Genomic DNA, 26,953 nt, shown 5'->3' with positions numbered 1-26,953 from the left:
GAACCCGGCAGACGCTGGGAAATAAAAGTTGGCGACGGGCGGGAGGCGCGCGCCGGGCGGCGGCGGTGACGGCGGCGGCAGCGGCGCTGCCCGCCGCGCTGGTCCCCCGTTCTCTGCTCGGGCGGCCGCACTTTGGAGGCCCGCTCAACTACGCCCCGCGCGGAAGGGAGGCGCCGGCGGGGGAAAATCTGGCGGCTCCCCCGTGCGCTGGGAAGAGGGGGCGGGAACCCGAAAGCCGGCCCGGAGCATGCGCTCATCGCTGTCCCGAAGCTGGGCGCGCCGAGGTCGGCGTCGGCCCGTGGAGCGCGGCTGTGTCCCGGGGGAGGAACGGGCCGGGGAAGGGATGCGGGGGGGGGCGGTCTCACTGACCCCGGACCCCAGGACCGGGGCACCGCCGAGGCCGGCAGCCTCCGGGGCGGGCGTTGCTGCTCCGCTGGTGAGCGGATGCGAACCACCAGAGGCCGCTGCAAGACCAGGGTCGAGGCTGGGGTTCCCCCCCCACCGTCCCCCAGCGCAAACTCTAGTCTTGACTCCGCTGTCTGGTCCAGACCCAGAGGGCGGGCGCTGGGGGCTTTTATTATTATTATAACTATTAGTAAAATGCCAGACAGTCCCGGCAGCTCATCTTCACGCGTGCGAACTCAGCCTCGTCTTTGGTTCCCGCAGGCTTCGGCAGCGCGTGGGGCAGCCGGGGAGGGGGCGCTGCCGGGCGGCCGTGCCAGTCCTGCGGGCTCCGGAGCCGCCCGGTCGGCGAGGCCGCTTAGCATCCGGGCGGCTCGGGGAGCCCAGCCCGCCGCCACCCACCCCTTCTTCATTCTTGTGGTCTTCGCTGCAGCCCCAAGCCGGGCTCACACCCACCGCTGCCCGATCCGATCAGGGGGTTGTCGGGGAGGAGGAGCTTCCGGGAGGGGACAGGGCGCGTGTCGGCCTCGAGGACGAGGAGGAGTAGAGGAAAGTGGAGCGGATGGTCCATCCCGGAGGGAGTTGGCTGGGCGGGTGGCCCCGCATGTGCGCCTGCATGGAGGCCAGGCTGGGGCGGCCGGCCCCGCAGAGCGGGCAGCGGTAGGGCGCGGCCCCGTGCGTCCGCAGGTGCTTGGTCATGGCTGAGAAATCCCGGGATCGCTGGGGACAGAGGCTACAGGAGAAAGGCTTCTCTCCTAGGGCAGGAGGGAACACAGCCATTGAAGGGAGAAAGGAAGCTGATTCGGCCTGGGGAGGGAGAATTAAGGAGTGTGCACAGACGCCCGCCCGTACCTGTGTGGACCCGGTAATGGGTCTCCATCTGATGCTTCAGAGAAAATCTCTTCCCACAGGCCGAGCAGGAATAGGGTCGACACCCGGCTGTAGGAGGTTGGCGAGATGGGCGGCCTGAGGTGCCCTCGTGACCCACCCAGGTTGCCAGCACACCTGTGTGGACAGGAGTTCCAGAGGCCCCGTCAGTGGAACAGGCCAGCACAAATCAGAAGTTTCAGTGGACCTCAGTTCAAGTGCCCTTACCCCGCTCACCTTGGTGCTCCCATCCTGGCTCTCCCAGCTCTGTAGGGCCCTGGGGAAGGGAACCTGGAGGGAGCAGGGGGGACCCTGCTCAGACCCCACTCCTTCCTGAAGCCCAGACCCAAGGGAGAGACTCTCAATGCAGGCCAATGAGGGACTTACCTGGGGTGGGACTGCAAGAGCCCACCTGATTGTCACTGCAGAGCCCTTTGGGGCTGATCAAGGTCAGCGGAACTCTGGGGAGAAAGAATCACATCCTGGTCAACTCTGGCCCCTTCCTGAGAAAGGGGATGGAGCCTTCTTGTCTCATCCCCCCAGCTCAGTAATGACAGCCAGTGGCCTTCCAGACCCGCCACTGCTGCCTCTCCTAGACCATTAGACCATTTCCTCCCAGCCTAGAGGTTTTCCATTAGTCCTTGTACTCACCTCTGGTCTGGAAGCCAGGCCTGCCAGATGCCAGTGCCAGAGGTGCTGGGAGAGATGGGAGCGCCATATCTGGGCGGCCACATCAGGCTCCACAGGGCAGCCTGGCACTCCCTCAGCCAAGGAGTCTCTGCCCACCGCAGCCTGGGCATGCTGTGGCTCTGGAAGGAACTTGGCCGGGGAAGAGGGCCAGGGAATTCCCGCACCTTCTCAGAGCCCTCTGGACTCTCTGTCACCCGCATGACCACTGCTTGCTTCCCATCTGCTTCCCCTTGGTTAACAGAGGCCTGGCTGAGTTTCCCCTCTAATCCCTTCTCTTCCTGGCCATCCGGTGTTGTCCCTGCCGCCTCCCAGCTCTCTCTTGGTGGCTTGTGTAATGTCTCTTGTTCTCTCCCACCAGTTCTAAAAGCCTCTGGTTTCTGTTCCGTTCCATGGCTCCCCTGTCCTTTCTTCAGTCCTGCCTCCTGCACATCTTCAGCTGGGTCCCTTCGAGCCCTTCTGCATGCTTCTTCCAGGGCCTGTACCCCCAAAGCCCTTGCTGCCTCCTCAAGGAGCCCCAGCTCCCCAGGCTGCAGCTCTACACTCTCCCCATAAACAAAGCTCAGAAGCTGGGCAAAAGTGGAAGGGTAGATGCCTTCTGCCAAGGCCCAGCGGCCCCTGCGGCCCAGCTGCTGGCTGACACCTGCCAGCACCAGACTGTGAGCAGGGAATTCGTGGCCCCCGACAGTGATGAGGGTGTCACATAGCGCTGGCCGCAGCTGGGCTGCTAGGCAGACCAACCGATCAGAGCTGTAGGGGCTGAGCAGTCTTGGAAGGGGTAGAGGCATTGTGTCTTGATCGGATACCATTCTTGGGGGCTCTGAGAGAAAGGCTGCAATGTGGGGCCCCTGGCAGGAAGGGGAGAAAAGGACTGCATTTGTCTCAAGCCTGTGGAGGGGAAGGGAGAAAGAGTGAGTTGCTGTTCTTCAGTGGATTACCCTCAGTCCTGAATGAAGCCAATAAAATGAAGCCACAAAGCCATAATAGGGGCCAGAGGTGGAAGTGTGGGGGTGGTAGGTCACATTCATTGCTGGGTGCTGGTGGCTCATGCCTGTAATCCTAACTACTCAGGAGGCTGAGGATCGAAGTTTGAAGCCAGCCTGGGCAGGCAAATCCCTGAGACTCTTATTACCAATAAATTACCCATAAAAGTGGAGTTGAGACTCAAATGGTAGAGTTCTAGCCTTGAGCAAAAGAAGTTCAGTGATAGCACTCAAGCACCAAGATGGGGGGCAGGAATGATTAAATTTAGGACTTAGAGCAAAAGCCAGGTAGCCAACAGGAATATCAGGTAGATGGCAAAGTGCCTTAAAGGAAAAGCAACTCCAAACACTTCACTTCTGCCTCTAAATCCGCCCTTCCCCCATGTGTGTTTTGCTGAGATACTGGGGCTTGAACTCAGAGCCTGGTCACTGTTAGCTTTTTTTGTTCAAGGCTGATTCTCCACTACTTGAGCCACACCTCTACTTCAAGCTTTTCTGGTGGTTCTTTCAAGATAAGAATCTCACAGACTTACCTCCCCCAGCATGCAATCCTCAGATCTCAGCTTCCTGAGTAGCTAAGATGATAGGAAGAAGCCCCCAGTGTCAGGCTTTCTCCAGGCTCCTCTGCAGGGAAGCACCGCAGAGCAAGCCAGCCTTCCTTGCTGTACACAATGGGATGAGCACAAAAGCCAGTCAGGCCAGGCCTTTAGGGATAGCGCCAGGCACAGCTGCTGGAAGAGCTTAGAAAGCTATGGCTCCTACCCAAGCAGGCCAGTCACCTGGAAGCCACAGGCCTGGAAGCCACGGGGGACATGGTGGCCAGGTCAGGCTACCACAAGGCAAGTCCTAAACCTTAGGGACAGAGATGTTGTTCAGTCATCTCCTGAGGGGTAAGCTTCTAGAACATATTCTCAGAAGGAACTGGAAGAGACCAAAGACTCCTGTCCAGTAAATAAAAAGAGAGATCTGGTATTGACAGGTTCCTAATCCAGGTGTGGAAAAAGAGGGTTGGATAAAGTCTTGATGCCAGGAGCAAGGGAAGAGAGGGAAAGCTGTTCTAAAAGAAGATACTTCAGTGGCGCTGTGGCTCAAGTGGCAGAGCACTAGCCCTGAGCTGAAGAGCTCAGGGACAGCGCCCAGGCCGAGTTCAAGCCCCATGACCGACAAGAAAAAGAAAAGAACACAAGTACTTCCTCTCAAGACTAGGACAAGAACTATGGCTGAGATCTGAGGATTGAGGTTCAAAGCCAGACCCAGCAAGAAAGGCTGTGAGACTTTTTTGGTCATGGGGCTTGAACTATGGGCCTAGACATTGTCCCTGAGCTCTTTTGTTCAACACTAGCACTCTGCCACTTTGACACTTCTCTATGAGACTCTTATCTTCCATCAACCACCCAAAAGCTAAAGGTGGAGCTGTGGCTGTAGGGGTAGAGTGCCAGCCTTGAGCCAGAAAGCTAAGGGAGCCAGGCGCTGGTGGCCCATTCTTGTAATCCTAGGTACTCAGGAGGCTGAGATCCAAGGATGGCAGTTTGAAGACAGCTGTGGTGGGAAAAGTCTTATTTCTAACAAACTACTCAGAAAAAGTCAGAAGTGCTATGATATTCTTCTCTCTCCCTCTCTCTTTCTCTCTCTCTCTCTCTCTCACACACACACGTGCTCTCTCATACAGATTAGGATAATCAAGGTTTTTTGTAAGCTAGAAATGGAAAGCTAGAAAGACAGAACCCAGCAAGGCACAGGGTTAACACACATCAAAACCACCACAGTGGCTTTTAAGAAAAAGTTGGTAACTCAGAATGAGACCCAGCCTGGCATTGCATAAGCCCAGACCCTCCATGCTAAGGATCCCTGTGCAGGGAAAGGGTTACTACTTGGATCGCTCAGGGATGGGAGTTCAGGTTGGTAGGGAGGGGACTGGAAGAGGGGGTGCAATGGGGAGAAGCAACCACTCACCGATGGCAGCTGCCTCTGGGTACCAGGCACCTCATGCTCTGAACTGCTGGTTGGGACCCTGGGGGGTGGAGCTGGAGTGAGCCCCGCCCCTGACCTCAGTCTTCCATTGGTTGTCCCAAGTTGCAGTGTGACCCCCAAGGGATGGCCTAATGGCTCTGACTCTCTGCTATAGGCAGGCAAGAGAGACTGCTCATCTGCTTCTAGAACCCCAGATGTGGTACTACCCAGCTTCCTGCCCCTGCTTCATTTGTCAAGGGGGCGAATCAATTTATGGCCGTTAAGGAATAATCAGACTTGCATTCTGGTTTCATCGATGCCATTTACTAATTGAGTCACCTTGTGGCAAGCCACCTCTGAGCCTGTTACCTCATTCATGAATAAGGGTCCTGTGCGTGACTCATTGGGAGGGTGAAGATGAAAGACATGAATGCCAAGAGTGACTTGAGTCTGTGTGCCAGTGTCTTGGGCCTGTCATCCTCACTATCCAAGCCAGCCAAGGCAGAGGAGTCCATGAAACCCTAATTAACCACCACAAAGCCGGAAGTAGAGCTGTGGCTCAGGTGGTAGAGCACTAGCCTTGAGCACAAAAGTTCAGGGACAGTGCCCAGGCCCTGAGTTCAAGCTCAAGGACCAAAAAGAAAAGAAAAAAAAAACTGGCTTGAGTCAGGCACTGGTGGCTCACACCTATAATTCTGGCTACTCAGGCTGAGATCTGAAAATCACCTTGACACCAGCCGGAACAGAAGGAGTTCAGGAGACCATTAGCTCTAATTAACCAGAGAACAACAGGAAGTAGAGGTATGGCCTGAGAGGTGTGGCCTTGAGCAGAAAAAGCCAAGAAGGAGTATGAGGCCCTGAGTTCAAGTTCTGGTACCAGCACACCACGTCGGGAGACAGATCTGGAGGATCAAGGTTCAAAGCCAGTCCAGGCAGGGAAAGTCCAGGAACTTCTTGTCTCTAATGAACCACCAAAAAGCTGGAAGTGGAGCTGTGGCTCAAGTGGTAGAGCACTAGCCATGAGCAAAGGAGCTCAGGGACAGTGCTCAGGGCCTGGTTCAAGCCCCAGTACTTGACAAAAAAAAAAAAAAAGAAGAAGAAGAATGACCCTTGTCTCCCGGGGGGTGTTGGCTGGGGGTTGTGACTCAGATCTGCACATCAAGCTGAGAAGGGGACAACCCCAGGAAGGGCCTGTGGTGGTCTCTGAAGAGAAGGTCTCTTTTTTCCTAGGCTGATGACAAATTGCATTTCTCTGAAGTCATGACCCCAGAGCTTTCTTCCACTTCCTGCTTAAGTGGTCAAGGTCAAGGTTTCTGAAGATTTCCCCCTCTCTTCTCATTTAGCACTCTCTCATAGGGTCAGGAAAACTCCTATTTCTCTTTCTGGCTCAAGCTTGTCATCCTAGCTACTCAAGAAGCTGAGATCCAAGGATTGTGGTTTGAAGCAGCCCAGGCAAGAAAGTCTGTGAGAATCTTACCTTCAACCAACTACCAAAAAGTCAGAAGTGGCGCTCAAGTGGTAGAGCACTGGCTTTGAATACAAAAGCTCAAAGAGGGTTTGGAGGCTTGGTTCTGTTGGTAGAACACTAGCCAGTGAGCAAAAAACAGCAGGTACAAGTCCCAGTCTTGGACTTGAAAAAAAAGGGAGGGGTGACTGAGAATGTGGTTTAGTGGTAGAGCGCTGACCTAGCATGCAGGAAGCCCTGGGTTTGATTCCTCACTACCACTTAAACAGAAAAGGCTGGAAGTGGTGCTGTGGCTCAAGTGGTAGAATGCTAGCCTTGAGCACAGAGAGGCTCAGGGACAGAGCCCAGGCCCAGAGTGCAAGCACCAGGACTGGCAAAAAAAAGAAAAGAAAAAAAAAAGAAAGAAAAATGCTCATCAAAGAGTGTTCTCAGGTTCTGAGTTCAAGTCTCAGGATAGGTACAAAAGTAAAAGAAAAGTTAGGCAGGCCACCCAGTGAAGGGCTGTGCTGATGACAGACACAGCCGGCTCTCCCCTCAGATCCTGATCTCCTCTTACACCCCCAAGTTGTGTCTTTAAGTTCCCATTCTTCTCTTTCATTCCAGGACCCCAAAAGGTAGCAAGCAGCCTTCTGATCTCTCCCACCAGACCAAACATGCCTTCCCTCTCTTTCTAGCTGGGGTGCAGACAGGTGTGTACCCTTCCTCAATGGGGCAGGGTGTGTCTGTGGGTGAGGCTGGGGGGCAGTAGTGAGGGGAGAGGGGAAGATGAGTCAGAGTGAAAGGGAAAATGCAAATGGGCAGACTGAAGGTTGAATAGTTTCCATTTCTGAGCTTTGTAACACCTCCCATTGCCACACCCAGGGAAAGGGAGATACCCCCGTGTATTTTTCTTTAAATGTTTTTTTTTAATTGTTATTACATAGGTGATTACAGAGGGGATACAGTTTGTCCTTTTTCCCCCCTTGTCTTCTTCTTCTTTTTGTGCCCACATTAGGGCTCAAACTCAAGAGCTTGCCTTTTCACTCAGCTTTTTCACTTACAATTGACCCTCTACTGCTTGAGCCACGGCACCACTTCCAGCTGTGTACTGGTTCATTGGGGATAAGAGTCTCATGGACTTTTCTGCCTGGACTGACTTGAGCCATGATCCTCAGATCTCAGTCTCCTGAATAGCTAGGATGACAGGTGTGAGCCCCCGGCACCTGACTCCTATGTGTCTTTTTTTTTCTTCTTCTTCTTCTTTTTCTTTTGCCAGTCCTGGGGCTTGGACTCAGGGCCTGAGCACTGCTCCTGGCTTCTCTCTGCTCAAGGCTAGCTCTCTACCACTTGAGCCACAGTGTCCCTTAGGCTTTTTTCTATGTATGTGGCACTGAGGAATTGAACCCAGGGCTTCATGTATACGAGGCAAGCACTTTACTACTGGGCCATATTCCCAGCCCTCCGATGTGTCTTATGAGACAGCAAACATCCATCTTTCTGATGGAGATAGAAACAGGAAGAGCCTTCCTCTAGCCCAGAAGCATACATAAATACAGAAGGGAAATGATGGGGGACTGAAGATACCCTATTATTCAAAGGAGTGGGGCTGCCTCCCCTGCCCTCTATCGTGCTGCCAGTGACTCAGCTGCCTCTACTGTGGTTTGCCCCATGACTGCAACTGTGAAAACTGTTTGAAAACCATCTTCAGGGTACCTACAAGGGAGAAGGAGGGGCAAGGGGGCTCCCCCTGAGTGAACCAAGGCGACCCCCCCCAGCGATGGGAAAGCCCATCTTGCCTCCCACTTGGTGTCTACCCTTCTCAAGGATATCCCCTGAGAGAATACCTCCTCAGAGGCGTCCTCTGTACACAAACTGGGTACTGGTGATGTTCTTTCTTTCTGTAGCTTCTCCCTAGATTCAGAGGATACGTGCCTTCCTGAGCAATGACCACAGGGGTAGAACAAAATATTTAAACTTGGAAGGGTACTGACCTTCTGGGTTCTTTTCTTACAAATTCTCCCCTCTTAAAGGATAAAAATAAAATGGTGAGTGGCCTGGGAATGTGGCTTCGTGGTAGAGTGCTTGCCTAGCATGTGCCAAGCCCCAGGTTTGATTCCTCAGCACCACATACACAGAAAAAGCCAGAAGTGTTGCTGTGGCTCAAGAGGTAGAGTGCTAGCCTTGAGCACAAGGGCTCAGGGACAGCGCCCAGGTCCTGAGTTCAAGCCCCAGAACTGGCAAAAAAAAAAAAGAAAAGATGAGGGGGTGGTGGGAGGGAAGGTGGGAGAAAAATGAGGACAGGGGTAACAAGTATGACAAGAAGTGTACTCACTACCTTATGTATGTAACCGTAACCCCTCTATACATCATCTTGACAATAAAAAAAATGCAACCCCTCCCCAAATTCTCCCCTCTTGCCCACAGCAGGCCATAGTGGCGCATGCCTGTAATCTCAGCACTTGGGAGACTGAGGCAGGATGATCATGAGTTTGAGGCCAGCCTCTCTCCAAAACAAAAGTTAAGCAAAACTAGAAGCACCTGGCCTACCTTCTGCTCCCCCGCGCACTCAAGAGTGAGCCTCAGCCTGGGGGAGAGCAGGAAACCAGAGGGCAGGCGAGCACACGTGTGCTCCCGCAAGTGTGCTCCTGGCAGGCAGGAGAGGAAGATGCACAGGGACTGGAAGAGGAGCATAGGAAGAAACAGGGATGGTTTCTGCCCGTTCTCTCTGTTTATGTGCCAGTGCAGGGGTCTGAACTCAGAGGCTCTTGCTTATCTATTTCAGAGCTGGCACTCTACCACTTGAGCCACACCTCCACTTCTGGCTTTTTGCTGGTTAACTGGAGATAAGAGTATCCGGGACTTTCCTGCCCCTTTAAAGTGATCTTCGAATCTGCATCTCCTGAGAAGCTGGGATCACAGGTATGGCAGCCTCTGGTGCCCAGCTACCTCTTCTTTTTAATATTTGCCCTACTGAACCAAGTTTGAAATCTGATTGTTTAAAAATTCTTTTAAGGGGCTGGGAATATGGCAAGTGGCAAGAGTGCTTGCCTCCTAAAAGTTCTTTTTTTTTTTTTTTTTTTTGGCCAGTCCTAGGCCTTGGACTCAGGGCCTGAGCACTGTCCCTGGCTTCTTCCCGCTCAAGGCTAGCACTCTGCCACTTGAGCCACAGCGCCGCTTCTGGCCGTTTTCTGTATATGTGGTGCTGGGGAATCGAACCTAGGGCCTTGTGTATATGAGGCAGGCACTCTTGCCACTAGGCTATATCCCCAGCCCCCTAAAAATTCTTTTAAGACAGAATCCCACTGTGTAGTCCAGGTTGTCCTCACATTCTAGATTTTTCTGCCTTCGCCTCCCAATTGCTGGAATTATCATCATGTACCACCAATCCCAGCTCTGATTTTTTTTTGGGGGGGGACTTGAACTGGGGGCCTGGGTGCTGTCCCTAAGCCTGTTTGTGCCCAAGAATAGTGCCCTATCACTTGAGCCACAGTGCCACTTCTGCCCCCCCCCCCTTTTTTTTCCTTCGGAGTAAGCTTCAGGAGCTTCCCGAAGTTTTATTCAGGGGAGGGGTTTATATAACAGTAATGGTGGCAGGAAGAGAAGGGACTAACTGGGTATCATTATAGTAAAGAGAGTTGATTAGTTCTTTTGTGAAAAATGTTGTCTCATTTATTCATTCGTTTGTTTTTGTGCCAGTACTAGGGCTTGAACTCAGGGCTTGAACTGGATGTTGTCTCTTAGCTTTTCTAAGCTCCAGGCTGGTGCTCTACCGCTTGAGCCACACCACCACTTCCACTTTTGCTACTTGATTGAAAATGAGAACCACATAGTCTTTTCTGCCTGGGTGAGCTTTGAACCGCTATCCTTAGATCTCAGCCTCCTGAGTAGCTAGGATTACAAGCATCAACATCAGCACCAGCTCCCAGAGACCTTTTAACCTCACTAACACTCACCCAAGACCCCAGAAATGCACCCTCCCACAAAGGCACAAAAGTCTCACCCCTTGGCTGGTGAGTCTGTAAACTAAGTTTTTCTAGAGCAATCCGGGCTGAGCCAGCTTTCCCTGAACACACAGGAGAGTATGGACCAAACTCAGAGAACATTCCTGGCTTAGCTTTTCGTCCAGCACCGACCCAAACAGTGCCCAGGACCCCCATTTCCATCCTCTCCAGACAGAGCAAGGCCCCCACACCTAAGGCTTCCTTTTTTTTTTTTTTTTTTTTTTGGCCAGTCCTGGGCCTTAGACTCAGGGCCTGAGCACTGTCCCTGGCTTCTTCCCGCTCAAGGCTAGCACTCTGCCTCTTGAGCCACAGCGCCGCTTCTGGCCGTTTTCTGTATATGTGGTGCTGGGGAATCGAACCTAGGGCCTCGTGTATCCGAGGCAGGCACTCTTGCCACTAGGCTATATCCCCAGCCGCGACCATCACTTCCAATCCTCAATGGTGCCTCTCAAAAATTCCTGGATTGGGCTGGGACTGTGGCTTAGCGGTAGAGTGCTCGCCTCAAAAATTCCCGGACCCAGGAGAAAAGGAGTAGGAAAAACCAGGGACTCACCAGCTCAGACCCTGAGGCTCCTCCCCACTCAGCTTCACTCCCCTTCAGGGAGGCTCAAATCTGAGTGGCCGTTAGAAAGTGGGCAGTGGGACAGGTGCCCAGTCTCCTCCCACCTAGATCCCGAGGCGGATGCTGATTGGCTGTTACCTACTGCGCTCACCAAACAGCCTGGAAATACCTTAGCACAGTGCCACTACCTCCCCGCAGCTGATTGGCTGCGGAGCTCCGCGCCCTGCTAAGGAAGGCTAATCTGATTGGTCCAAGGGAACTTAGGCTTCAGGCTTCTACGGCTGACATCTCATTTGCATTCCAGATGCTTGCCAGTGTTGATTGGCTACGGAGTTTGCTCTTTGCTGCTCTCTGTACTTGACCACCTGCCACTCTGAATAGCTTGTCTGCAAATCTTCTCATATTACTCTCAATCCAGTACAATCTGCAGAGATTTACAATCTGTTGGGGTGTGTGTGTGTGTGTAGACTGTGGGAGGCCCCCAGGAGCCAGCATGTAGACAGGACAGTGGCTCACACCTATAGTCCTAGCTACTCAGGAGACTGCGGTCTGAGGATAGAAGTTCAAAGCCAGCTGGGGCAGGAAAGTCTCTAAAACTCTTCTCTCCATTTAACCGGCAAATAGCCCAAGGTGGAGTTCTTGCTCAAAAGGTAGAGGTGCCAGCCTTGCGCAAAAAAAGCTAAAGGACAACCCCTAGGCCCTGAGTTCAAGCCCAGAACCAGTGCACGCACACACGCGCTGGGTCAAGTATTTAAAGGCAGTCTCCCTTCCCCACCTCTGGCCCTGCGCCACCACTGCTGGGCTGCACAATTCATCCTGCCGTACACAGAAGTATTTTAGGGGTGAGTGAGGACATCATGGCAGTGCCCCGAAACCCTGATTGATACAGATACTAGGACTGCAAAACTCTTCTTGATTTGGACTGCTAAGTTCCCCACCATGCCCTGGAGAGCAAGGCCGGTAGAAGGACCTCCAACAGGACCTGGCTGTAGGCGGCTTTCTGACTCGCCAGGGATTTTTATTTGTGCCTGCCCAGCCGGGCTGGCTTTGAACCGCGACCCCCCTCAGATCGCGGCCTCCTGCGTGGCTGGGATGACAGGCCAGAGCCACCGGCGCCCGCCAAGGATCTTTCAGTCGTTCACTCCGCACCAATCTCCGCACGGCCGACGGGGCGCTTCCGGCTCGCTGCGGCCTCGCGGCGGTGGCGCCGCTGATTGGCTCGCTCGTCCCAACTTGCAGACCCATCCAATGAGGTGCGAGGGCGCTTCAGGGAGGCGGGCTTCGCACTGCCGCTGCCGCTTCTGATTGGCTCTAAGGGTTGGCTCTTGACTGACTGGGGTGCCGCAGCCGCCGAAGCGGGCGCAGCGCTGAAATCTGTGCCTGGATCGGCGGCCAAGTGTCCTCGACGCCGCGATCCCGGCGGCTGTCGCCAGAATGGGGGCTGGCAAGGAAGTCTTTTCGGAGAAGAGCTCACCGGGGAATCTGGATCAGCCGGGTGCCGAGGACACCTACCTCTGAGATCGGAGGATCGCGGTTTGAAGCCAGCCTGGGTTGGAAAGCCCGTGAGATGCTGATCCCTAGTTAACCAAGCAAAAAGCCGCAAGTGGAGCTGTGGCTCAAGTGGTAAAGTTCTAGGGCCAGCACCCAGGCCCTGAGTTCAAGCCCCAGCATACACACACCAGAGCTAGGGAGCTAGTCTAAGTGGTAGAGCGTTTGCCTAGCTAAAGCCCAGTGTTTAATCCCCAACCCCCCCCCCCCTTTTTTTTGGTGGGGGAGTCGTTTGTAGGGCTTGAATTCTGGGTCTGGGCGCTGTCCCTGAGCTCTGTGTAATCAAGGCTAGTGCTCGGCCACTCCCAGACACAGCGCCATTTCCTGTTTCCGGTTTGTAGTGGTTAATTGTAGATAAGAGTTTCATGGATTTTCCTTTCCAGGCTGGCTTTGAACTGCAACCCTCAGATCTCAGCCTCCTGAATATCTACAATTATAGGCATGAGCCACGGGCCCCCTGATATAATCCATTTTCTTATCCTTTTATTTTTCTACTTTATTCTTTGCATGGCATTGCCCAATGCATCTAAGAGAAACTTCTTCATGTCCTTAATATCTTATTGAATAGCTTACCTGGACCTTTTGTTTTTTTTTTTGGTTTGTGTGTGTGTATGCGCACATGCACATGCACGCGTGTGTGTCTGCAAGCGCGTGACAGTCTCTCTATGTAGCCCAGTAGCCCAGGTAGGCCTTGAACTTGCTTTGTAGCCTAACAATTCTGCCTCAGCTTCCTGATTGCTGGGATTATAGATGCAAGCTACTACGCCTAGCAGTGTTTTGCAAGATGAATTTAAAATTCACAAGGAACTTTGTGTTCTTACCCTTTTGTGATATCTGAAATGCTGATAACAAACAGCTGTTTCATTAGCTAGCTCTCAGATTACTGGAGGAACAGCCCCAGGTCCTGACTCTTAGCACTACTTATCATCTGTCCTCTATTCTGGAATGCCTTTCTTAGAGGAGACTCTGACATTGGAACACTGGGTGTGGGGAGGTTGCCCTTTGGCTTGGTCAGTGCTAGGGGAGACATTCTGCCATTTGAGCCACACCCCCTAGTTCTTTTTGCTTTTACTTTTTTTCAAATAGGATTGTACATTTGTGTCTGGTTCATCCTGGACTGCAATCCTTATCTTTCTGCTTAGCTTGGATGACAGATATGCAGCAGCACTATACTCACATTTTTATTAGTTTAAATGAGCTCTTGTATTTCTCCTAGTCAGAAGACCGAGATCTGAAAATCACAGTTCAGAGCTAGCCTGGTAAGATTATGAGACTCTTTTCTCCAATGAACCACCAAAAAGCTAGAAATGGAGCTTTGGCTCAAGGTGGTAGAGTACCAGCCTTAAGAAAAAGAAAAAGCCGAGAGAGAGAGAGAGAGAGAGAGAGAGAGAGAGAGAGAGAGAGAGAGAGAGAGAGAGAGTGTGTGTGTTCAAGCCTCAGTATCAGCACAAGGGAAAATAAAAACAAAAAACACAAGAAAGTAAAAACCATACCAGAAAGTTCTTTCTTATACTTCTGCTTTCTCTCTTTCTATGTGCTGAGGATCTAAGAAGAGAGTCAATTTTGTGCAAACTAGTAACTGTTCTCTTTTGGTGTGTAACACTCCTAAGTAGCTAGGACTTGAAACACGGACACTTGGCCTAAAACCACTTTCTAGGTACTGAACCCCAAAGGCCTCTTTATTTCATATGCTAAGCAAGTGCCCCATCACTGAGCTAGCCACAAACTCAGCCCAATAAAGCTTTTTATTTTCCTGTGTGTGGGGGTGGGGTGGGGGTGGGGGAGGCAGTACTTAAGGTCATGTGCTGTGAAGAGCAGAGGGATAAAAGCCATCTTCTGGCCACAGGCTAGGAGGAACTAGAGTAAGGAAGCTCTGGAATGGGGAAGGGAGGAGAACAACAGCCCAAACCGTGATTCCTCAAGGGGGCGCTGGTGGCTCACACCTGTAACCCCAGCTATTCAGGAGGTTGAGTTGAGGATTCTAGTTCAAAGCCAGTCTGGGCAGAAAAGTTCTAGAAAGACTCTTATCTCCACCCCAAAACCAGATGTGGGGCTGTGGCTCAAAATGTTAAAGTGCTAACCTTGAGCAAAAGAGCTCAGGGACACGCCCAGGCCCTGAGCCCCAGCCCAGTAACAACAGAAAACAAAACCCCTGCTTCCTCCCCTGTGCATCTAGCGCCCTCTGCTGCCAAGGCCTCACTACAGTGATGATAACGCTCACGTCCCCAGCCATGCGGAGGAAGGGGAAAGTGGTCTTTTCTGTCTCCAGTGGCTGTCCACCTTTCCCTAGACTGGGGTCTGAACCTGAGCTGGATAATTAACCACCTCCCCACTGGCAGACACCACAATGACTGCATCCCTGCTTCCAGAGCAGGCCTGGGCCAGGGATGGGACAATAGCACAGCCAAACCCCATGGCCAAAACACTCCAGAAGCCACCACACGTCTGCCGGGAGCTCCGAAAGGGACACCATTGTGGAGCTGAATCTCACCACCACCCTAGGTCCTGTTTTGTTTTCTCCTTAGGACTTCTCTTCTGAGTGCTTGGGTTACAGGTGTACACCGCCATCCTCAGCCTTCTGTGTAGGTCTTTGCACAAGCCTCTGAGTATATTCTGCAGGATAATAGATTATCAGGGAGGGGGGAACACTTGGGTCAAAGAAAGATAGGGGTATGGGTTTTACATTTAAGTAAAACCTCACTTCTCTCACCTTATGGGTGAAGTATAAGGGGAAACAATGAACGATCAGAAGTTTGAGGGGCTGGGAAATGTGGCTTAGTGGTAGAGTGCTTGCCCAGTATGCATTCCTCAGTACCACATGAGCAGAAAAAGCCGGAAGTGGCACTGTGGTTCAAGTGGTAAAGTGCTAGCCTTGAGCAAAAGGAGCTCAGGGACAGTGCCCAGGCCCTGAGTTCAAGCCCCAGGATTGACACAAAAAACGAGGAGGAAGAGGAGGAGGAGGAGGAGGAAGAAATTTTGAGCCCTGATTGATTATAGTAGAATGTATTTTCTTTCTTTCTCTCTCTCTCTCTCTCTCTCTCTCTCTCCCTCCTTCCCTCCCTCCCTCACCCCCCCCCCCATTTTTTGCCAGTCCAGGAGCATGAACTCAGGGCCTGAGCATTATCCCTGCCTTGTTTTTGCTCAAGGCTAGAGCCACAGCACCACTTTCAGCCTTTACTGTACATGTATGCTGAGGAATCAAACCCAGGGCTTCATGCATGCTAGGCAAGCACTCTTTCACTAGGCCACACTTCCAGCTCCACCCCCCTTTTTAAAATGCAAGTCTTGGGGCTTGAACTCAGAATCTGAGTGCTGTGCCTGAATTTTTTCACTCAAGACTATTCCTCTACCACTTGAACCACAGCTCTACTTTTGGTATTTTAATGGTTAATTGGAAATAAAAAGTGTCAAGAACTTCCTGTCCAGGCTGGCTCTGAACCGTAATCCTCAGATCTCAGCCTCCTGAATAGCCAGAATTACTAGTGTGAGCCACTGGTGCCCAGCTTTGTTCTTTTAATTTGGTGACATCAGATGGTGAGAGAGAGAAAGTTTTGGCCCAGTTGGGGCAGGAAAGAGACAGATAAGCCTGGACAGGTGGCAAGCAATTAAGCCACAGGGGCCGTCAGTGCCAGGTAAGGGGTAGATCTTGCAGAGAGCATGGATGGTTGGAGGTGGGGCCATCAAATAGCCTTCTTTGTTTGTGTGGCCCCAGCCCTGGCCTGTCACCTCCTCTCTCCCTTCTCACCCACAGACCTCTGAGTGAGGAGCTAGAGCAGACAAACCTGTTCTGCCGGGCCCAGTCCTCCCTGCGCCAGCCACCAGCCAAGCTGCTGTCGGTCTGTCGGTCAGGCTGAGTCAGACTGCACAGGTATGTGGCCAGACCCGAGCCAGCCAGGGCAGCGAGGGGGCTGGGATGACACCATGTCCTCTCACTTAGTCAAGGCCTGCCTTGCTTACACTGCCTAGAGAATGCTTCCCGCCATATACCTCTCAAGACCCACAGTGATTTTTGTTGTTGTTGCTGTTAGTCCTGGGGCTTGAACTCAGAGCCTGGGCACTATCCTTGAGCTCTTTTCTCAAGGCTAGCATTCTAACACTTTGAGCCACAGAACCACTTCTGCTTTCCTGCCCAGGATGGCCTTGACTCTTGGTCCTCAGACCTCAGCCTCCTGAGTACCTAGGATTATAGGCATGAGCCACAAGCACCAGATAACAATGATATTTCTATTGACATTTGATTCTTGATTTTTGTTGGAGGACAAAAGCAATGAGCTTCACTTCAAAATGTGTGTGTGTGTGTGTGTGCATACGCGTGCGCACCTGCATGTGCACAGTCAAGGCTAGCACTCTACCACTTGAGCCACAGCGCCACTTCTGACTTTTTCTGTTTATTGGTACTGAGGAATCAAACCCAGGGCTCATGCATGCTAGGCAAGCACTCTACCACGAAGCCACATTCCCAGCCCAGGAACACTATTTTGTCTAGTCTAAACTGCCCTCTAACTCATAACTTCTTGTCTCTACCTCCGGAGAGCTGAGATTATAGATGTGCATCACCATACCCAGCTCATTCATAAATCCACATATAGGGATGTGGGGGGGGGGGAGGGGGCGGGGTAGTTCTGGGGCTTGAACTCACGGCCTGGGCACTGTCCTTGAGCTTGTTTGCTCAAGGCTAGCGCATTCTACTAGTTGAGCCACATTGCCACTTCTGGCTTTTTTTTTTTTTTTTTGCCAGTCCTGGGCCTTGGACTCAGGGCCTGAGCACTGTCCCTGGCTTCCTTTTTGCTCAAGGCTAGCACTCTGCCACTTGAGCCACAGCGCCACTTCTGTTTTCTGTATATGTGGTGCTGGGGAATCGAACCCAGGGCCTCATGTATACGAGGCAAGCTCTCTCGCCACTAGGCCATATCCCCAGCCCCCACTTCTGGCTTTTACTGTTTATTGGTACTGAGGAATCGAACCCAGGGCTGTGTTTTTTTTTTTTTTTTGCCAGTCCTGGGCCTTGAGCTCAGGGCCTGGGCACTGTCCCTGGGCCTCTTTGTGCTCAAGGTTAGTGCTCTACCACTTGAGCCACAGTGTCACTTCCAGCTTTTGAGTGGTTAATTGGAGATAAGAGTCTCCCAGGGACTTTTCTGCTGGGCTGGCTGGGAGCTGCGATTCTCAGATCCTAGCCTGTGAGTAGCCAGGATTACAGGCATGAAACAATGATGCCCAGCTGTTTTTTTGTTATGGTACCATACTGCTGAGCGATGCTTCTAGCTGAAATTCTTCAGTTGCTTGCTCTCATAGAACTTGCTGGAAGCATGGCTATCTGTCACCTATACCTTCTCCACAGCCCCTTTGATAAACAAGCCTCCTCCCCAACACCATACTTGACGCCCCCAAGAAAGCTTCCAGTTGCCTTGCTCAACCAAAGGAGGAATATCTAAACTCAAACCGTGACTTTGACTTGACCTTGATGCCAGCTGCTAACTAACACTTCTGTGCTGCTTAGATAGGACGATGGAAGTCTGGTATTGCTGGAGAAGTCCTGTCTGAGAATGGGGCAGATTTCCCAGCAACTTCTGTGGCTTGAAGCCAGCCCGCTGAATCCAGAGACCTGAACCAAATGATTCCATTTTATGTTTGTGTTGGAGTCAATGCCAGTCCCAACAGAAGAGACCTCGATCATTCACTCTTGCCCCCCCACAAAAAAAACCCCAAATTCATCCTCTTAATCAGCTAGGATTTATTGAATATCTAGTCCATGCCAGGGTAGTAGCAGTGGGGGAAGTGATGTAGTAAATGTCCATCAAGATCATAGCAAACCCAGTTGGCCAGAGTGTAAACACACAATTGCAAGTGATTCACAAATTCAAGGAGTTTGGAGAGAACTGTCTGTGAATAGGCTAGAGGAATAGCAGTGTGTGTGTGTGTGTGTGTGTGCACATGCACGTGCGTGCCTGTGTGTGCTGGTTCTGGGGCTTGAACTCAGAGCCTTGGGCACTGGTCCTCTTAGCTTTCTTGCTTAAGGCTGGTGCTTTACCACTTGAGCCACACCTCCACTTTTGGCTTTTTTTTTTGCTGGTTCCTGGGAGATAAGAGTCCTCAGGGACTTTCTCTCCCCAGGCTGGCTTCAAATCCCAATCCTCAGATCTCAGCCTCCTGAGAAGCTAACGCAAGAGACGTGAGCCACTGGTGCCCAGCTACAGGACATGATTTTTTATTGTCACTTGAAATTTGGGACAGGAACCTTCCACCATGACATGAAAAGGCTCTGGGCTCAGGGCCCAGGCACACAAATCCAGACACTGGGGGGCTCAGAAACTTAGAAAGAGGTCTCTGGGGTGGGAAAGCAGGCAGGTAGGTGGGCATGGGAGAGGGGAGGCAGAAGATGGAGGCCGGGTGTGTCCTTGACTTCTCTTCCAGTTGTTCAGAGGGTGGTGTAGAAATACATGGCTATGAGCATCACCGGGAGCTGGGTAAAGAGGCAATGAAATGCGGGGGGGGAGGTTCCTGCTCACCCCCACTCCCCCACCCCTACCCCATTCCCCACCCCCAGCCTCCCGCGTCTCACTGTCCACATCAGGATGGCGAATCCGAACCACGAGATGCCCCACGTGTAGCTGTCGATGGCATGGCCAATGTGCTCGAAGCAGCCCTGGCGGGGACAGCAGGACTATAGGAAGAGGCCCTGTGGCCTTGGCTCCTGCAGCCCAGCACTAGGACCTGAGTCCCAGGCCCTAGTTGTTGCTCTGACAGCTTGCTTAGGGAAGCTGGGGGCGGGGGGGATCACAGGCTCCCCCGTCCACTTTTGTCCGGTTCCCACATCTGCTCACATAGAGGAAGCGGCCAAGAACTGGCAGGTGAGCTTGGAGATTGTTTCCCCATTTCTTGAGAAATGGCTGTCCCGTTTCCACCCTGGGGACACTGACTGGGGTTCCCTTCTCCAGGACACAAAGACACACTACCGTAGGGTCCCCAACATCCCAGCAGCTGGACACACATCAGTGCTAGTTCAGCTCTTTGTCTGTCCTCGGTTTCTCTGCCCTGGCCTGCACTTGTTAAAATACTCACTTTCCATGGCCACATGCCTGAAATCATGTCCTGGCTTCCTTCCTCCCTTAGATTGTGAGTGTGTGTGTGTGTGTGTGTGTGTGTGTGTGTGTGTGTGTGTCTGTCTGTGTCTGTGTCTCCTGGGGTTTGAACTCAGGGCCTGGGTATAGTTCCTGAGCTTTTTTTTTTTTTTCTCTAGGCCTAGCATTCTACCACTTGAGCCACAGCTCTACTTCTGGCTTTTTGCTGGTTCATTGCATATTAGAGTCTCATGGAAGTGGCACTGTGGCTCTAGTAGTAGAATGCCAGCCTTGAGCTAAAGAGTTCAGGGATAGCACTGATGCCCTGAGTTCAAGCCCTATGACCACCACCACCACCAACAACAACAAAAGAGTCTCATGGACTTTTCTGCCCAGGCTGGCTTCGAACATCAATCCTCAGATCTCAGCTTCCTGAGTAGCTAGGATGACCAGCATGAGCAATCCATGCCTGGCAGACTTGTGTGTGTGTCAGGGGGAGGGGGGTGCTAGGACTTGTTCTCAGGGCCTTGTGCTCTACTTGGCTTTTCTTTTGCTCAAGACAGGCATAGAGACCACATCTCTACTTTCTCTTGGGGGTGTGGGGGGCATTAATTGGAGAGAAGAATCTCATGGACTTTTCTGCCGGGGCTGGCTTTGAACCGTGATCCTCAGATCTCAGCCTTCTGAGTAGCTGGGATGAGGGTGTGAGCCACTGGTACCCAGTGCTCATTCTCCTCTCTGCCCATGAAGGCGGCACTGGAGATGTAGTAAGACAAAAACAGAAAGCGTTTGGTAGGTCACTTGACACAAAGGCAGGCACAGCCATGGTGGCTGTTATTCTGGTATTCTGCTGCTCTGTTTTCTGGACCACCTGAGCCCACATCTGGACCAGACAGTCTGAGAGCATCTTGCAGAGAGACAGTGGGGCAGGAATGAGCCAGGGAGGGGAGAAAAAAAAAGTGGGGAGCCAAAAAACCCCAAAGGGGATGTATGCTGCTGAGGGGAGACACACCTTGGTAAACAGGTAATCCACGTGGCCCACGCGGCAGCCCTCCTCATTGAGAGGGATGAAGTTTCCTGTCCGCCGGCAGCACAAGGGGGGCCAGGGGAACAGCACCTCCGGAGTGGCTGCCCGGAACGTGGACGTGTAATTCACCCAGTCCATGGGGCCAGATGTGCCGCAGCATTCTTGCTGGAGAGAGAACCGGGGCTCAGAGAGGGCTTGTCACCTGCCTCAAGTCACCCTGGAAGGGAGGCAGGGCTTGTCTGGGGCAACAGGCCCCAGCTTGTCCCAGGCCTGGCTTCAAAGTGTGTGTGTGTGTGTGTGTGTGTGTGTGTGTGTGTGTGTGTGTTATTTGGGAGGGGGGGCTGGTCCTGGGTCTTGATCCAGCAAATTCCAGGTGACCAGTTTGGGCTGAGATGAGACTCTTCTAGAAAATAAAACAAGAGCGGGGCACCCGTGGCCCACCCTGTTATTTTAGCTATTTTGGAGGTGGAGATCTGAGGATGGTGGTTCAAAGCCAGCTTGGGTGGTAAAGTCTGTGCAACTCATCTCCAGGGAACCACCAAAAAAATGCAAGTGGAGCTGTGATTCAACTGGTGGTGCATGGAGCACTAACTTTGAGTGTGGAAACTAAGAGACAGTGCTCGGGCCCCAAGTTCAAGCCTCCCACCTCCCCGCCCCCGCCGCCAAAGTTTGTCCTGATCTAATGGCTGATATTATTATCATCCTTAGAAGGGAGAAAGTGTGGGTTCCAGCCAGCTCTGATAGGATCTACAGTACCACCCTGACCTAACCTCCCTTCCTCCCTCCCTCCCCCCTCTCTCTCCCCCCTCCCTTTCTTGTTTTGGTGACTTCTTTCCGGGCCTGTTTAGTCCTGTGGAAATAACCACGACCACAGCCGCCGCCCCTCATAGTCCTAGAGAGCTCCCATTTTGAGGTCCCATTTGAGAGGTGGCTCAAAGCAGGAGGGCGGGGCCCAGACGCGGCCACGCCCACACCACAAATGCCACGCCCACACCACGAAGGCTCCGCAGAGCGACTTCCCTGTCTGCATCGCCGACCACGCCCACTCCGCGAAGCCACGCCCCCACCTCCGTCATGATGCGCTCCCAGAGGCGGGTCAGCTCCCGGCCCTGGTCAGTGTCCGCGCTGTAGAAGGTCAGCATCTGCTTGGTGATCAGGGACGGGTTCGACACCATCTGTGGAGGGTCGGGCAGGGCGGGATCCAGCAGGGCTGGGTGGGGAGCTGGGTGACCCCTCTTCCCGCCCTCTCCCGGGGAACCGCCCAGGCTCACATAGTCGCGGTGGGTGTAGGAGGTGATGCAGGAGGCACACTCAAAGATGTAGACGATCAGCATCAGCACCAGGTACTGCGGGGGGGGGAGGGGCAGAGGAGGTTGTCCTCAGCAAGAGGGGGGCTGTGAGGTCGCCCCTCGAGTTTGGGATGGAAGTGGGGTGTTGGGTAGGGCTCATTGGTAGAACACTTGCTAGAATGCTTGAGGCCCTGGGCTTCGTCCCCAGCCTGGAGAAGAGGGATGAAGGGGAGAAGGGGAGGGAGGGAAGGACGGAGGGACAGAGGGACGAGGGATGGAGGAAGGGCCTGTGTGGACAATGTACAAGCCTAGCTTTTCTGTGTATTTGAAATAGTTTCTAATAAACTGTTAGGGGAAAGTAAAATCAACAAAAAAAATATGGAAGGCCGTCTCTGAAGTTAACTGTTGGCTGGGATTGGTGTAACAAATGTCTACTATTAAAAGAAATAAAAGCCAGGCGCTGGTGGCATATGCCTATAATCTTAGCTACTCAGGAAGCTGAGATCTGAGGCTTGAAGTTTGTTGCCAGCCTGGGAAGGAAAGTTTGTGAGCCTCACATCCCTAACTAACCAGCCAAAATAAACATTACAAAGGGCGCTGTGGCTCAAGTGGTAGAGCGCAGCGCCATTTGAGCAAAGGAGCCCAGGGACAGTGCTCAGGCCTGGAGTTCAACCCTCGGGGGCACGGTGTGCTCTGGTCACTTCTACACTGGGCCTCACCGTGAGAATCATGGACCGGCGACGGCAGAGGGCAGCGCCCACACCAAAGCTGGCCACCACAAAGAAGGAGAAGCCGCAGAAGATGGCAATCCAGGCACCCGCAAAGACATCATCCTTGCCTGAGACGCCCATCAGGGGGTACACGCGGTACTGGTCAGCTGTCACCCAGACGGTCTCGGCAAACAGGGCCAGGCCTGACAGCTGGACAGGGCAGCTGGTTAGAAGAATCTGCTTAGGGCCAGCAGCCTGGCTCTGTGAAGTTCCGTAATGAGTTGCTTCCCCATCCTGTTCCCCCTGCCCCCCTGCCCCCCTCCGCCCCACCCAGGCTAGGATTTTGGGATGAAAGTTGCTGTTTGTCCAACCTGCAGCCATAGACCTAAAGATGACAATGACATGGAGACTTCCACCCATCCATTCCACCTGTTAATCAGTCCTACAGATGCCCGCCCATACAGGAAAATCACACTGACCCCTTCCCTGAATGCATAGCACAGTGATGAGGGGGGGGGCAAGACGCCCCAAGGCAGTTGTCAGAAGAGCCTGGAATAATCTACAAAAAAGGGAAGAAGTTTTCTATTTGTTTGCATTTGCTTCAAGAAATATTGCAGGTGCCAGGTGTTGGTGCCTCACCATTGTAATCTTAGCTACTCAGGACAATGAGATCTGAGGATCTTAGTTCAAAGCCAGCCTGGGTAGAAAAATTCATAAGACTACTGTCTTCAATGAACTAGCAAAATAGCATGCATGAATCCCTGGGGTTGATTCTTCAGTACCACATAAACAGAAAAGGCTGGAAGTGGTGCTGTGGCTCAAGTGGTAGAGTGCTAGCCAAGCAAAAAGAAGCTCAGGGACAGTGCCCAGGCCCTGAGTTCAAGCCCCAGGACAGGCAAAATAAAACAAAAACAGGGCTGGGGATATGGCCTAGTGGCAAGAGTGCTTGCCTTGTACACATGAAGCCCTGGGTTCAATTCCCCAGCACCACATATATAGAAAACGGCCAGAAGTGGCGCTGTGGCTCAAGTGGCAGATTGCTAGCCTTGAGCAAAAAGAAGCCAGGGACAGTGCTCAGGCCCTGAGTCCAAGGCCCAGGACTGGCCAAAAAAACAAATCAAACAAATAAAACAAAAACAGTGAACCAGCAAAAAGCTGGAAGTGGAGTTGTAGTTCAAATGGTAGAGTGGCAGCCTTGAGCAAAGAAAGAAAGGAAGGCAGGATGGGAGGAAAAAAGAAAGAGAAGGAAGGGAGAAAGGAAGGAAAGAAGGAAGGAAAAAGGAAAAGATTGCAGAAACTTAAATTTTGATTTCTTATAGGATTGGGGGGGGCGGATTCTCCTTTGTGGCCACCTTACCATAAAGCTAACACTTATGGGGCTGGGGATATGGCCTAGTGGCAAGAGTGCTTGCCTTGCATACATGATGCCCTGGGTTCAATTCCCCAGCACCACATATACAGAAAACGGCCAGAAGTGGCGCTGTGGCTCAAGTGGCAGAGTGCTAGCCTTGAGCAAAAAGAAGCCAGGGACAGTGCTCAGGCCCTGAGTCCAAGGCCCAGGACTGGCAAGAAAGAAAAAAAAAAAAAAAAAAGCTGTTAAATCCGGCTCACAGATAAGTAACCTGAGACCCACTGGCTCCCGGTCCTATAAGTAGAAAATGCTAGAGCTGGGATTTGAATCCAGGCTGCCTGGATCCAGAGCCTTGGGTAAGCATCACTGTTTTTATTTAAAGCCAACATGAATTAAAAGACATTATAAACAAGGCCTGGGTGGTGCACAACTGTCATGTCAGCCATTGGGAGGCTGGGTCATGAGTGAGGCCCCCCCATGGACTGCACAGTGAGACCCTGTCTCAAGGAAGCCCGAAAGCATCAGATCATTCATTTTTAGGGGCTCCTGTACACCCACCTTATGGCGATTGATGCAGCTTTTGTCTTGTCTTTTCCTTTTGGGGGTTTAGACTCAAGGCTTTGGGGTCTCTTTTTTGCCAAGGCTGGTGCTTTACCACTTAAGCCATACCTCCACTCCCATTTTTTTTTTAACTTGCTGGTTCATTGGAAATAAGAATCTCACTGACTTTCCTGCCTGGATGGGCTTGAAACCCCGATCCTCAGATCTCAGCCTCCTGAATTGCTGAGATTACAGGCGTGAGCACCAGGACCTGGTTTGGTCACCCCTGCTGAGTTGAGAGAAATGTGAGCTCATCTATACAGCCATGGACAGGAAGAGGACACAACCTAGACATGAGAGGCACGGTTGCCGGGAGAGGTGAAGAGCTGGGATTAGAACCAGGCTGTTCTGACTTGGAAGTTTGGCAGCCCAGGCTTGCTGGAAAGGGAGAAGCGTTCCCCCATCAGCGCCCGGTGCGCTGGCCCTGGGCCCCATCTCACCAGGATGATGATGTTTCCCACGACCAGCAGCCCCACCACCACAGGGGACCCCTTCTCCTCTTCTGCCGCCGCTGTGGAAGCCATTGTCCTGTCTGCGACACAGAAGCAGGGGTGATGCCCAGCCAGACCCCCCCTCCCCCCACCCAGCTGCCCTGCTGTGCCTGCAACCCGGGTGAAACCTGGCCTGGACTCAGGGCTGTCTGTCTATGTCTCCACCCCTCCCCAAGTCCACCCCTCTCTAAGGCCCTGCCCCATGCGCCCCCCCTCCCCCAAGCCTCCTCACCTCTGTCAGAATCTTCTCTGGCCAGATCCACTCACAGCAGCTCCCTATATAGGACCAGCACTGCTCCCCCCCCCCCCCCCAGGGGACAGAGGAGGGGACAAGGCACCCAGAGGCAGACCTGCCACTCCAGTGATTTATAGACCTGAAATTCCAGATTGGGCTAATTTCTGGTCACCTGGGCAGGGCTATTACGCCCATGGCCTCTGATACCCCCTTCTTAGGCTGTGGGGTACGGGATGGGGGTAGGCTGGAGCTTTGGACCCCATCGTATGGCCTTCTTTCTAGAACAAGGCTGGGGACTTTCAGCAGTGGCCAGGGGCCCCAGAGAGGCCCAGGCTGGGCACCCCCCCTCTCCCGGCAGATAAAAACAGGGCACACACCTGTCATCCTAGCTAACTGAGGAGGCTGGGATCTGAGGATTGCCATTCGAAGTCAGTCTGAGCAGGAAAGCTCGAGACTCTTACCTCCAATGATAGAGCAAAAAGCCAGAAGTGGAGCTGTGGGCTCAAGTGATAGAGCTTGAGCCTTGAGCACAAAGAAGTTCAGGGACTGTGCCCAGGCCCTGAGTTTAAGCCCCAGCATCAGCATCCCCTCCCCCCCCAAATATAAATAAAAGACAGGGCTGGGCACCAAGGCTGGGCGGTGGGGAGGGAATGAGGGGAGAAGTGGAAGGAAGGCTGAGCAGTGCAGGGGATAGGGCTAGTGGGCAAGGAAAGGAGGGACATGGGTGCATGTGGCAGTTTGACAAGTGTACAAAGAAGAATGTTCTAGAAAAAAGGAAACAATGCATTGAAAGGACAAAATGGGAGGCAAGTAGCTTCCTATTCTCAACACACACACACACACACACACACACACACACACACGAGGACCAAGTCTTGAGTGGAGGTTTCTCCAGGCTGCAGAATGACAAAGTCTCTGGATTCAAATCTCAGTTCAGCCTCCTCTTTGTAGCATGGCTTGGTGTGCTTACCTGCAACACAAGGACCCATACCAGGACCCTGGGTCCAGGGGGAACCGCATGAGGGGAGGGGCAGGCTGCTGTTCAGCCTTGCTCTGGGGAGCCCTGTGTGTCCTTCCACAGTGCCCTGGGTGGATGGCGTAGGGCTGATTCTGTAGGAAGGAATTGCTTAGGGATCCCAGTGGGGGTCCAGGAGGTTTCCACCCCAAAGCTGTGTGCACTTTCTCCCCCACAGGTGGCTCTGGGCAAGTGAAGGGAACTTGACCCCATTGTTAAGACCAGGCAAAAGACCCCAGCTTGTTTCCTGACTTAATGGTCAACTTGAGCCAGGTACCAGTGCTCACGTCTGTCATCCCAGCTACTCGGGAGGCTGAGATCTGAGGATGAAGGTTTGAGGCCAATCCCAGGCAGTTAAGTTCATGAGTCTTATCTCCAGTGAGTCAGGAGACAGCGGGAAGTGGAGGTGTGGTAGAGCACCAGCCTTGAGTGGAAAAAGCCAAGCAAGCGCTCGAGGCCCTGAGTTCAAGCCTCAGTATTCGCACACACGTGGGCAAGGACTGAAAGGGGAGTGAGCTGTGGCTACACCCAAGCTCCTGGATGGCTTGCATATGCAAAATGGGGGGAGGGGGAAGCCCCCCCATTGTATGATAGAAGATTCCAGAATGCAGGGTTGTTGAGGTGCCTGGGAGATCTGGGGACCTCTATCAAGTTGTCTGGCTGTATCTTCAGTTTTTTAACTACAGTGCCTTCTAATGAGGATAAAGCATTTCAAACAAAGCCACTCATGTGT

The 26,953-nt window shown here is 52.7% G+C and overlaps 2 protein-coding genes across 2 annotated transcripts; both read right to left on the bottom strand.

Moving 5' to 3' along the window:
- Positions 1 to 605: 605 nt before the first annotated feature.
- Positions 606 to 10,941, bottom strand: Zbtb32 (zinc finger and BTB domain containing 32). Its single transcript, XM_048329459.1, has 6 exons — positions 10,888 to 10,941; positions 1,921 to 2,844; positions 1,657 to 1,730; positions 1,507 to 1,560; positions 1,255 to 1,407; positions 606 to 1,157 (listed from the first exon to the last, which is right to left on the bottom strand). The coding sequence occupies exons 2-6, from the start codon at positions 2,763 to 2,765 to the stop codon at positions 874 to 876; spliced, it is 1,410 nt and encodes a 469-aa protein (XP_048185416.1). The 5' UTR covers positions 2,766 to 2,844; positions 10,888 to 10,941; the 3' UTR covers positions 606 to 873.
- A 7,694-nt stretch (positions 10,942 to 18,635) lies between these two features.
- Upk1a (uroplakin 1A) lies at positions 18,636 to 25,028 on the bottom strand. Its single transcript, XM_048369313.1, has 7 exons — positions 24,920 to 25,028; positions 22,538 to 22,738; positions 21,801 to 21,875; positions 21,597 to 21,704; positions 20,515 to 20,694; positions 19,004 to 19,087; positions 18,636 to 18,904 (listed from the first exon to the last, which is right to left on the bottom strand). Exons 1-7 carry the CDS (start codon positions 25,001 to 25,003, stop codon positions 18,860 to 18,862), a joined length of 777 nt encoding a protein of 258 aa, XP_048225270.1. The 5' UTR covers positions 25,004 to 25,028; the 3' UTR covers positions 18,636 to 18,859.
- Between the last annotated feature and the right edge of the window lie 1,925 nt (positions 25,029 to 26,953).

The sequence above is a fragment of the Perognathus longimembris genome, chromosome 20 (assembly GCF_023159225.1).
Source record: "Perognathus longimembris pacificus isolate PPM17 chromosome 20, ASM2315922v1, whole genome shotgun sequence".
In the NCBI taxonomy this organism is placed as follows: domain Eukaryota; kingdom Metazoa; phylum Chordata; class Mammalia; order Rodentia; family Heteromyidae; genus Perognathus; species Perognathus longimembris.
The sequence above is the reverse complement of the archived record's forward strand: the minus strand, read 5'-3'. Positions and strand labels throughout refer to the sequence as shown.